Source organism: Rhinatrema bivittatum, chromosome 4 (assembly GCF_901001135.1).
Source record: "Rhinatrema bivittatum chromosome 4, aRhiBiv1.1, whole genome shotgun sequence".
NCBI lineage: Eukaryota > Metazoa > Chordata > Amphibia > Gymnophiona > Rhinatrematidae > Rhinatrema > Rhinatrema bivittatum.
This window is the reverse complement of record NC_042618.1, coordinates 22,527,938-22,540,443: the sequence shown is the minus strand read 5'-3', so window position 1 is coordinate 22,540,443 and position 12,506 is coordinate 22,527,938. Positions and strand designations below refer to the sequence as shown.

General features: G+C 45.1%; 1 protein-coding gene across 1 annotated transcript in view; it reads left to right on the top strand.

Annotated features, from left to right (window-relative positions):
- LOC115089665 (inositol-tetrakisphosphate 1-kinase) overlaps window positions 1–12,506 on the top strand; it is a 212,500-nt gene that overhangs the window by 53,485 nt on the left and 146,509 nt on the right. Inside the window, exon 3 of the mRNA XM_029597835.1 lies at window positions 11,730–11,754. Coding sequence (XP_029453695.1) covers window positions 11,730–11,754 — 25 coding nt within the window. The remainder of the gene's footprint in view (window positions 1–11,729; window positions 11,755–12,506) is intronic.

Below are 12,506 nucleotides of genomic sequence, written 5' to 3'. Positions count from 1 at the left end.
TACTCAGCCCTATTGGTAAATCCGCTCCGGCGCCACCTAGACTCGGGTTGTATTTTGGAAGGAGCTGCAATCTGTGACGCCTGGCTGAGTCCTATCGCTGTAGGGGCTGGGCTAAATGGGCAGGGAAGTTAAGTCCTGGAGTGCAAGAGAACCCCAGGCAGTTTAAAAAAATAAACTCATGATGCCATATCCCAGTAGAGAGACTGGTTCCAGTTGAGGTAGAAGCTCAAATGAGCAAGAGAAAATTATAAATATAAGAACGGCCTCTTCCTTCTTTGCAAAAAAAACTCAACTCTCCTGAAAATAGAGTTGGTTCCCCTGCTCTAGGGTGCAGCATCTCACAAGCAATGCTTGTCTTTGGAAACACTGACATCTGCTTGCCATTCAGAGGAGGCAGTGTAAAAAGTTGGCAGAAGGGTCCAGAATAACTCTTATCATTTGGTCTCTCCTAACTGGTCTATGCATTTGTAGTGATAAGTTAGTGTTTCCTTTCGGCCATCCGAGAGCAAGTTTCAGTGGCATCTGAGACTGGGACAGGAGCTGGACTAGGAAGCTGACGTGAGGGCGGTGAGTGTGGTGGTGGTGGAATGGTTTGTTAGAAAATTCAAATTTGCATAATGCAAAAGCTGTTTTGTTGCAGTGTGTTGGTTCCTTTTGTAAGAGATACTTTATTGGAAAATCTAATATGGATCAACATCATCACAAAGATGATCATGAAGTGCATGAAACTTTGTGCCCGCATAGGTACTTTCTGCAGATGTGTGCTGCCATCTTTGGGCAGCTTTAAAGTTGATCCAGTAAAAGATATTGCAAAGAATCCAGTATTATAATCTCCAGGACTAGTATGGCTAGCAGAATTCTGCACAGGTTATAAGTTGAGCTGTGTGAGCTTCTTGCCATCTCTGAGCCGATTTATCTATATATTTATTTCTTTACATCATTTATAGCCCAATGATCCATCAATCTTGGCAGATAACAATTCAAAGTAAAAACAATCTTGCAAAAAAAAAAAATCACAAAACAAAAGGAAACAAAAGCATAAAACCATCTGGGAAGGGAGCACAAAAAGAACCTAAATATTAAAAGTGAAGCCAAAGAAGTGGGCTTTCAAAAGCTTTTAAAGTGAACATCGTTATTTTCTAGTCTAATCACCTCTGGAAGAGCGTTCCACAGTCTGGGACCTGCTATGCTAAACATCCGGTCCCTGGATTCAGCTAAGAGAGCCATCGTGAGAGATGGTACTCCTAATAAAAATTTTGCTGAAGAATGCAGGTGCCAACAAGGAAGGCATTTTTTAACTAAGCCTTGGACACTAGAAGGAACAAGATCGTGATGAGCCTTAAAAATGCGGGAGAGAATTTTAAACTGCACTCTCCATTCTGTTAGAAGCTGAGACTGGAGTTCTAGGACCACTAGAGGAGACACTAGAGATTAAACGTGCAGCAGAAGTTTGGATGAGTTCTAATACTTTTTAAGTGAGATTGGGGTAGGGCCAAGGATCAATGCATTGCAGTAGTCAATAGATGGGATTATCATAGCCTCAGTCACCGTATGAAAGTTGGCACGGTCAAGAAAAGGTTTAAGAGAACGCAGAATTTGCAATTTGAAGTATGAAGACCGGACCACAGAGTTAATATGCGGATGAAGTATAGTGATGAATCTATTATGAAACCTAAATCTCGAGCCAGAAATTTAATGGGAGTAACATGATTATCAAAGATGAGATTAGTAGGGTAGCTCTCAGAAGGAATGCCTGATAGTAAAACAATATTGGTTGTACCGAACATGAACCACCACCAATAGATAAGCATCAGTCCTGAATAGCTCTGTCTGAAAACGAATCCACTTTTTTGAAACTCTTTTTTTTGCAAGTAGAATCCATTTAACCTGAGGGACCTGCTTTCACAAACCGACACGGACCATGTTTTGAAAGTAAGATCTGCATTGGGGGGAAAAGCGTCACCCGCTTTGCTTCAAGGTGGTAGTTTGGCATCCATCTTAAGCCTTCACATGCATCAAAACCTTTGCTGAAAAAGGAGAAGCACCAAGATATTGAAAAAGGATTCTGCCAATCACAGTCTTAAAAATGAGTCCATGAAAGCGCAAAAAATATTAGTAGGTGGTCACGTTTATGATGGCCCTGGCTATAATGCACACTAATGTAAAGGGTATATAAATATAGGTTATTTTGATGGCCCTTGAAATTTAGTGGAAAACTATTTAAGAAGTTCTTTTCGTGCAATTATTGGTGAGGACTCATTTTCACCCTCCTGGTAAGGACTTCTTTTATGTGGTGCTGTAAGTGGTATTGAGTGTCCTCGTCATGTTTTCTGTTTGTTTTCTTCTGTACGGAAGTTGAAGGGAGAGGGTTTAAGTTAACAGTTTCACTCAAAGGACCATGACCATCGGGCATATTTTCAAAGGGGTATGCGCGTAAGATACGCTCGTACCCCCCGAAAACCTGCCCCGAGTTCCCCCTGCGTGCACCGAGCCTATGTTGCATAGGCTCGGCAGCGCACGCAAGTCCCGGGGCTTTCCTGGGGGGTGTGTCGCGGTGGCGCGTCATTCTGGGGCGGGGCCGCGGGCGTGGTTCCGGCCCGGGGGCGTGGCCGAGGCCTCCGAAACAGCTCCCGAGCCGAGGAATCGTGCGCCGGCGTAACTTTTAAAACAAAGGTAAGGGGGGTTTAGATGGGGCTGGGTTAGGGAGGGGAAGGTGCGGAGGGAACGGAGGCAGGCTGCGCGGCTCGGCGCGCGCAGGATGCCGATTTTGGGCAGCCTTGCGCGCGCCGACCCCGGAGTAGCCTAGTGGTTAGAGCCGTGGGCTGTGAATCGTAGAAACCATGGTTCAAATCCCACTTCCGCTCCTTGTGACCTTGGGCAAGCTGCTTCGCCCTCTAGGGACAGGGCAATACCTAGTGTTACCTGACTGTAATCTGCTTTGAACTGGCTAAAAAGCAGAATGTAAATCTAAACAAATTTAGCATTTTAACGAGAAGTGGCTCTCACTCAAAGCTGATGTGTAGGCGACCGAGCTTTGCAATGTCCTGTCGCTTTGCTTCACTTCCTAAGTCGTCGTCCTTGGTCTGCAATATCCTCTTGCTGTAACAGTGACGCTGCCGCCTGCTCGTGCCAGAGTCAGAAAAAGGAGAAGTAGCCTAGGATGTGGAACTGCTCCAGAGGGGCATCGCGAAGGTCTGAGCCACGTGACCATGCGGCCACTGTTATGTGTCCCTGTTGTACCTGTGTTTTTATTGCTAATTTGGCTATTTATTACATTTGTGCTCTGTACGGTTCACCAGTAAAACAGCTTGGCTGAAAAGTTACAATATTTTCTGTAGCTGGAGAGCTCACTTGGGCCCGAAACGGGCTTTCTTACCAGGGCACAGGTCACAGTGTTTTGAGAGATCCCCCTATCGTGGTGTCCATGCTCTGCAGTTTTCTTCTTGTGGGGACCCTGCTGGGGGCAGCACAGAACAGAAGCCCATGCATTGTGGAGGAAGTAGCACTCATGCATGCATTTGTTTATTTATTTTTAGTACAATGCTGCATTTCATTTTTCCTTGCTCGGTGACTGCTGTGCACGTCATGTAACCGGCTGTTTGGGGCCCTCATGTCGGTGGGTTGATGTTTTACGGTTGCAGCCCTCTTGAGGTCTGACATGCCTGGAGGCTCGCTCAGATCCCCTCTCCCCAGATTTCAGAGGGGGAACTGAGAAATGTCATAGACCGTAGTGTACGGTGGAAGAGGTTGCTCTTCCTTTTCATATCAAACACACATAAATAATACAAGAGGCACAAAGAGAATCTGTTGCGGCCTTTGAATGAGGGAAGCTTAGAGTTCAAGTCCCACTGCCTCTCCTGGTGTCCACGGTCAAAACACTTCACTCTCCACTGCCTCGGGTGTAGGTTCAGACTCCGAACCCTCCGGGGTCAGGGAGGTACCTGCAGTATCCGCTTTGAAGTGTCTGCGAGGCAGAATATAAGTCAAAACAGATAATAGATCTGAGGTTCAGTGCTTTTCAGTAGGAAGGAAGCTGTAGGACGAGAGATCGTGCTGTAAGGCAGGGGCAGACTCAGAAATAACAAAGAAACGTCTCTTCACAAAAAGGGGCAGTAGATGCATGGAACGACCACCTAGCGGAGCTTGTGGAGCGAAAAACCAGCCTTGTAATGGAAGAAGATATTAGGATCCTTTGGGGTAGGAAAGCAAGGGGGTGAAGCAGAGGGATCAGTTAGCGCCTCCAGTTTTGCAGAAGGTAACAAGCATGGGCAGACGAGGAGGTGGACCTTTGTAATATTTACCTGTGTTTCTTTGTAACAAACCGTGGTCATAATATATGGAGCTCGTGTGCCCACCCCTCTTCCCCCCTCCCCCTACCAAATAGGGTACTCCGTGTTATGCTAGTCAGATTCTACCATTGTATAGCCTTAGTATGCACACGTTGGTTGACTTCCCAGCTCATTTTATTATGAGGTGCGCAGCTCTTATCTTTTCTCTCTCCCTCTCGCTCTCTCTTTAAATAGACAAGGTAATTGCAGACAGATGGTATTTATTCCGAGGAGCCGAAACGTGAGTCACTCTGTCCCGTAGCGTGTCCTCCCAGATTTGCGTTCTCGATTGCTGCGACCCATTCCTGTTCACGAAACTTTGCATCCTATTCCATGCCTTTGTTATTAAATCAGGAAGCGCCCAGCTCTCTTCTCATGCAAGCCCCGGGTAATAGTTTTGCATGGTACGAGGATGCCGCCGTGAAGGACGCTCGTGTTTGAACCATAGGTGATGCACATCTGAATTCCAGTTTCCTTCATGCTTTGCAGGGAGCTCTGTAATTCCCAAGTTATGGTAAGGGATCCACCCCTCCATTTTTTTTTTTTTTTTGTCTTCAGAACATTTTATGAGTCTGTAAACATAATTTAATTCCCAGCTAACAAATAAATATCAGGAGGAACTGTAATCATCATTATCAGCATTATAAAATCTCTTCATAGAGGGGGATGGTGGATACATAGAATGGCCTTCCAGAGAGTTGGTGGAGGTAAAAAATGGTAATTCATCTGCCTGGTGCTGTTTCTCCTGCCTCTGGGGGCTTCCCAGGAGCCGACTGCCGCCTCCCCTGTCTGAGACTGAGCTTTCTACTCTGCTGCTGATCGTCCTGCCCCCTCCCATGATACCACCGGTCCTTGAAATCTGGGCCGGAGGCACCCGTGTCTTTGTCGCCTGCCCCCTTCGTGTGTGCCTTGATGCGCCTCGCAGCTTCCAACATTGGCTCCCATTTCGCCATATTTTTTTTCCCTGCCTTTTACCGTCATATTCCTACTGTCGCCGGATATGGACACTATGGCCCCCCCGATTCCCTAGAGTCTCCCAAGGAACATGCAAACCGCAAGGTCTGCTCCCATCTCTGTGCCTTTTCAGTCTACTGGAATATTAACTTTCTCTACAGCTCTGAGAATATTACTTATCAATGCTCAGTTGATCTCCAAGAAATCCATGGTAATTTATGATCTCCTAACAAATTGAAAACCAGACTGCTTTTGTGTAACTGAAACCTAATCCACAGGTAGGGACTTGCCACTACTAAATCAGTGCTGTCCCAATGAATATTCCTATCTCTCCCCACCACGTAGTCAACATAGGGGCAGTAGTTTATTGATTATATTCAAGAAGCTTCTAAATCTTGTACCATCTCCTGTTACAGTCTCCCCCTTATGAACTAATGTTGTTGACATCAAAAACCTTCCATGTTTGTTTGGTTCATTGTCCTCCCAGGTGCTAGTTCACAATAGCTTCCCCTCTTGCTGAATTGCTCACTTGTGCTAACAGTGATCTCTCCAAGACATTTCTACATGGATATTTTCAGTCTCCAATGTAGACCAAGTGCTGCAATCGACTGCTTGTGATTTGATTTTAGAAGCGATGTTGTCTTCTTGTGGGTGGGAACAAGTCATTGACCATCCCATTCACTGATCAGGACATACCTTGTGCTTGGGTTTTTTAAATTAATTAATTTTTTTTTTTTTTTAAATCTATCAATCTTTTCCCTTAATTTGGCAAATATTTCAGTCACAACCATACCCTGGTCTGATCACTTTCTAATTGTTACTATTGGCTTGGCTAGCTGATCTCCACAATCTCAGGCTGAACAGGCAGTCTGTTACATAAAAACAAAAACGTATATTGATCCTGAGCTCTTTAAGGATAAGCTGGTACCGTTGATGTTGAATAGACTTTCCCCAAGCACTGTCAGCCCGAGCAGCATTTGCCTTGTATCTGGGGAAGACGTAAACCTCCGTGGAAGAGGGATACAAAGCTTAGAAGCAAACTGAGGTCCTGGAAAGGGCTCAGGTGGGTTCCGCGTCTTATTGAATGTACTGGCCCAGTCCCTCTGCTGTAGAAAATGGTTATCCTAGTTGAAGAAAGAGGGGAAGAGACCAGAGCTGGGAACCTACTGTTGGTTTTTTTTTTCCCCCTCTTACTTTCTGGCTCCCTAGTAATTTAAATAGCGCTTTTGTCTAAACTGGATTCCAAAAGGCTTTTCGATTTTTTTTTTTTTGGCGTTTTTGAAGCGTACAGGAAACCACTTTCTATTTTGCTATTCCCACCATTTAAGGAACGTTAAGTAAGCTGAACGGCTGCACGCAGTTGACCACATCCTCAGGGGGGAAAATAGGTTTTTAAATACAGGGAGCGTAGCCATGATTTAAAAAAAAAAAAAAAAAAGGTGAGTGCCTTTTTATGAAAGAAAATTTTTTAGAGGAATAGGGGGGGGGGGGGGGGGGGGGGGGGGGCAAAAAAAAAAAAAAAGAGAGACCAGGAATAAGACTGAAAGAGCAGAGAAAAGAGGAGATTGGTAACTCTGGCCACAGATTCACGCCTTACTGCAGCTGTCTAATGAGCTGCTTGCTGCCTGTCTTTAGTGAGTCCTTTTGCCCTTTCATACAAAACCTAACGATGTGGGTCAGTGAATTAAACGGTTTGACACGGCTCCCTTGGGAGTGGCTGGAGCGCCCCGGAAAGAATGCCAAGGAGTGGGGGGGGCGGGCTGATGATGTCAGCGACTCGAGTGGCTGCTTAAACCCGGAGCTCCTGGCTGAGCCGGTCAGCATCTCATTAATATTTTAGCAATCCTAGACGCTATTGGGGCGGAAACATCAACCTACAGCCCCCTGTAACCTCTAGATGTCAAATCGGAAAAATTGATCGATTTCCATAAGTATTCTTACCAAAAATTAGATCGGGAAGATCGAGCTGAAAAATACAAAATGGCGGCCGCGACCAGAGACGAGCTGTCTGAGGCCTCGGACGATTCGACTTCACTCACTGACTCTGAAGTCCCCTCCTGGGGGTGAGTTTAAAGCCTGGTTTGGCGAATTAAGACATGATCTTAAGTCCTTTAAATCTGAAATAAGAGAGCTTGTGGGGGAAATGAAAGAAGAACTGAGCGAAATGGGGAGACATATTTTTGAATATGAAACCCTTACTGAGGCCCAAACTGATAAACTGAATAAAATATAAAGAGATGGCCAGTGAGTTACAACAACTTTCATCCAAACTTGAAGATTTGGAGAATAGAAATAGGTGAATAAATCTGCGTTTTAGGGGAATCCCTGAGTCTCCAGAGTTTAATGACTGCGTGCAAGTTATAACACAGATGTGCAAGGACTTATTACAAACAGAGGCTGGAAAGGACATCACCGGTTCAGAAGTTGCCCCACAGGTGAAGATTGAGCGGGTGCACAGAGTACAGGGACAGCGGGTAACAAATAAACCTAAAGATGTGACTGCCTGCTTTCACGACTTTCCAGTGAAGGAAAAAATATTGGCACTGGCAAGGCAGAGAGGGAAACTGCAGCTGAAGGGACATGATATCCAGGTTTATGCTGATATCTCCCCCATCACCATTAAAAAAACGCCAGGATATGAAACCCATAACTGCTGTCCTGATAAAGGAAAACATCAGATATCGCTGGCTCTTCCCGTTTGGAATAGGATTCACCCTGCAAGGTAAAACGTACAGAGCACAGTCAGTGCACGAAGCGGCAGGAATTCTCAAAGATCTTGGATTCTGTGTGGTGGATCTGCAGCCGTCTTTATCCCCTCGTGCTGAACATAAGGAGGAACCTCGCTGGCAACGGATGGGAAAGGGGGGGGAAGAGACTCCGCAGGACCCCTGACCCAGAAATAGTGGCGGCAGCACCTACCTGAAGAGGAACCATTTGCACTTTTGATAAGATTGTTTGTTTGTTTTTTTTCTCCTCTATGCTCTCCCCAGCAGAGATGGATGGCTAAGCTAAACATTAGCGTTTCTTTTGTTTTATAAAGATGCTACTGGGTGGGATAGCGACCGACAAGCTGTCTTCATTCACCCGTGCTTGGTGGTGGAACCCAAGAGTTGATTGTGGTTCCTATGAGGGTAGGGGGTGGGGGGTGGGGAAGGGGGATATTTGGGATCTGTTTCCTTTGAGTTACCTGGTCTGTACTTTTTTTAAACAGATATCTGGTGCTACACTTAGCAGAAGCTCAATGTGGAGCCTTATCACAGCTTATGCGATGTTGGGATTTATTTCTACTTCTTTGCAGATATTACCTACTTAGATGGCATCGTTCAAGATAATGACCCTTAATGTTAAAGGACTGAATTCACTCCACAAGCGTAACTTACTTTATAAAGACTTGCAGAGGGCGAATATAGCCATCGCTTTTGTACAAGAGACACACCTGAAGAGGCGTTATGAACATTTAATGCGTTCAGTTTATTATCCCTTCCAGTATTGGGCTGCTAGCTCCAAATCTGCTAAGTATTCGGGAGTGGGGATTCTATTTCAAAAGGACTTTGCTTTTGAATTACTCGAATGCGTTTCGGACCCCTTGGGAAGATAGCTCATGCTTATAATTAATATAGCAGGAGAAAAGTATACGTTACGCAATATTTATGCCCCCAATGTACAATAGTCTAAGTTTTTTGACACCTTAGCACATTTGGTACAATCGAAATAAGAAGGTCAGTTAATTATGTTGGGTGATTGTAATATACCTTTATACCCTGCAAAAGACACTTCTGGAGGCAAGGGCTCTATTTAAAAAAAAGACCGCAATAGTTTACTTAAATTTTTAACGCAATTTCAGATGGTAGATGTGTGGCGATTTTTACACCCTACCCTGAAAGACTATACTTTCTTTTCTAAACCTCACAACACATACTCGAGGTTGGATTATATTTTTGTTGATAAGGGGGTCTTACACAAAGTGCTTAAGGCTTCTATAGAGATCATTCCCCTGTCTGGGCTGAAATATCCTTTCCTAAATATGACAGAGGCCAGTGTTTTTGGAGGTTAAATGATAGTCTCCTTGATAGCGAACCCTTTCTAGCCCAGTGTCGTCAGGTCCTAGAAGAATATACAGTGCTAAATAAGAAGCCTGAATTATCTCCTATAATCTTTTGGGACTGTGTGAAAGCAGTGATTAGAGGGACGTTTATAGCTCGGGCCACCTTTGTTAAAAAAAAAAAAAGGATTTGCAGGAGCGTAAACTCTTAGTAGAATGCCAAGGAGTGACGACATTAGAACAGGCTGTGCATGCCAGCAGGGCACTATAGCTGTGGGTAGCAGGTGCCATTTGCCCAAACTGGTAGCACCCTAGAAAACCAGAGTTGCTCAGTTATAAATAATAATAATAATAATAATAAAACCCTAAATTAACGCTGCAGTCCATTGTAATCAGTACAACATTTTGGCGGGGTATACAATTTTTTAAAAATGTTATTACCTTCTGGAGGAAAGAAATTAAAGCAGTTTCTTGCTGTGAATGTGGCTGGTGCACACGAGAGACTCTTGCATTCTCCTGCTGGGTCTGTCGGAGCTGCTCAAAAGGCCAAAGCAGGCAGTCAAAAGCCCGTGGCCAGAAAGCACCCGGAACAAGCCCTGAAGATACAAATATAAGTGACTGCTAAGAAAAATGTGTGTGTGTGAACCATTATGTAATAACACTGTTTTTGTTTCATGTGTGGACTCTGGAATCTTTAGTGTAATGTAAGCCATATTTCATCTTATTTATTTTGTTTTTGTGGACACTTTTTTTTTGCTATGACTTTAACCTATAGGGAAGCAATCGTTCTAAGCGGCTTAAATCATCATAAAATTTCAAACAGTTATAAAGTACAACTAATTAAGTAAAAAAAAAAATTAATTTAAATAAAAATAAAAAATGGAAGCCCTTAAGGTGGGAGAGTGTCAGAAGGGGGGATGTGCTAAAAAGCACCATGTTCCAATGCAGCAAAATCCCCTCCCGCACCCCTCCAGTCGGCCCTTCATTTTATGTAGATATAAGAAGGTTTTCCATTTTGTAGATGCGATTTAATGTGGGCAATGCATTAAGAACATAAGAACATGCCATACTGGGTCAGAAGAGTGGCCAATCCAGGCCATAAGAACCTGGCAAGTACCCAAAAACTAAGTCTATCCCATGTTACCTTTGCTAATGGCAGTGGCTATTCTCTAAGGGGTAGATTTTAAAACACGGAGCGTTCGTGTACTTTTGCTGGCGCATCAGGCGCAAGCAAAAGTACGCGGGATTTTAGTAGATACGCGCGTAGTCGTGCGTATCTACTAAAATCCTGGATCGGCGCGCGCAAGGCTATCAATTACGTATAGCCGGCGCGCGCCGAGCCGCGCAGCCTACCCCCGTTCCCTCCCAGGCCGCTCCGAAATCGGAGCGGCCTTGGAGGGAATCCTCTAACGCCCTCCCCTCACCTTCCCCTCCCTTCCTCTAGCTAACCCACCCGCCCGGCCCTGTCTAAACCCCTCACTTACCGTTGTCGGGGGATTTACGCCTCCCGGAGGGAGAAGTAAATCCCCGCGTGCCAGCGGGCCGCAACCTGGGGGCGGGTCCGGAGGGCGCGGCCACACCCCCGGACTGCCCCGGGCCGTAGCCATGCCCCCGGGCCCGCCCCCGGAATGCTCCCGACACGCCCCGAAAACGCTGCTGCGCTCGGTCCCGCCCCCGACACGCCCCCCTCCGAAAACCCCGGGACTTATGCGAGTCCCGGGGCTCTGCGCACGCCGGTAGGCCTATGTAAAATAGGCTCACCGGTGCGCAGGGCCCTGCTCGCCTAATCCGCCCGGATTTGGGCGGATTTAGGCGAGCAGGGCTCTTAAAATCCGCCCCTAAGCGAACTTAATAGCAGGTAATGGACTTCTCCTCCAAGAACTTATCCAAACCTTTTTTAAACACAGCTATACTAACTGCACTAACCACATCCTCTGGCAACAAATTCCAGAGTTTAATTGTGCGTTGAGTGAAAAAGAACTTTCTCTGATTAGTTTTAAATGTGCCACATGCGAACTTCATGGAGTGCCCCCTAGTCTTTCTATTATCCGAAAGAGTAAATAACCGATTCACATCTACCCGTTCTAGACCTCTCATGATTTTAAACACCTCTATCATATCCCCCCTCAGTCATCTCTTCTCTAAGCTGAAAAGTCCTATAAGAACATAAGAACATATGCATTATGCTTCAGCATTCGGCTCCAGTAATGGGAGGTACAACAGGTGACCTTCCCCGCAGTAAGATCCAGTGTGACACTGCCTCATGGCACTGCCTGGAGTTGGCATTGTTTGGGAGCTTCTTCAGGAGGGTGGGAAAGCAGTCACTTAAAAAGGGTGCTAACTGATGATTGTTTTTTGCTTGCTTAACTGTTTTGTGTTAACCCTCTTTTTTTTTTGTCTTTTAGGAAAAGAGGAATAGAAGTCATCCATGTGAGTATTAGTGATTTTTTTTTTAGCTCCGCCTGTTTTTCTTTACTTAAGGTTCATGCAGTTCCACTACAGCTTGGTGACCGCACCGCTTCACTCTTGATTCATCTACCTACCTGCTGCTGGTGAAGCATTGTGGTAGAAATGGGATCCACAAGTAATAGCGGTTTTAACGCTGTCAGATCCAGACTTATGTATTCAATAATTGCTATTGCTATTTCTCATTAATCTTAATAGCTCTCCCTTCATTGTGGGTGTGTAGGTGTGTCTATTTTACACACCCCACACCTCCCTGTAATATCTTCAGCCCTGTCACATACACACGCACGCAGATTTTCTTTTCGGCTAGCCTGCCCTGTGCCGGCATTCTAAGCTTAGCTGACGATTTGAAAATGCATCAGTTTTGTGGTTGCACAGCGCTAATGCCTTAGTTCTGTGTTCTCCTGTTGTATTTAAACTTCATTGGTTTTGATACTTCCATGTGGAAACTGATGAGGTTTCCCCCCCATGTCAAAAAACCTTTTGAGTAAAAACAAACTTGTCATCGGTTGTGATGTGTGGAGAAGTGCAATGCTTTGTTGCTCCGAATCCCTGTTATAGCCATGATTTTAAAAACATCTCTTTATGTCCTTTGCTGGAAAACCAGTAAGAAAAGCATGTTATCCTGTGCAGACCTAAAGAACAGTGACAGTAATTTCCACTTACTGTTGCCAGGGAACTGTGTTTTTTTTTTCTTTGAAATGTTAGACAGGGTT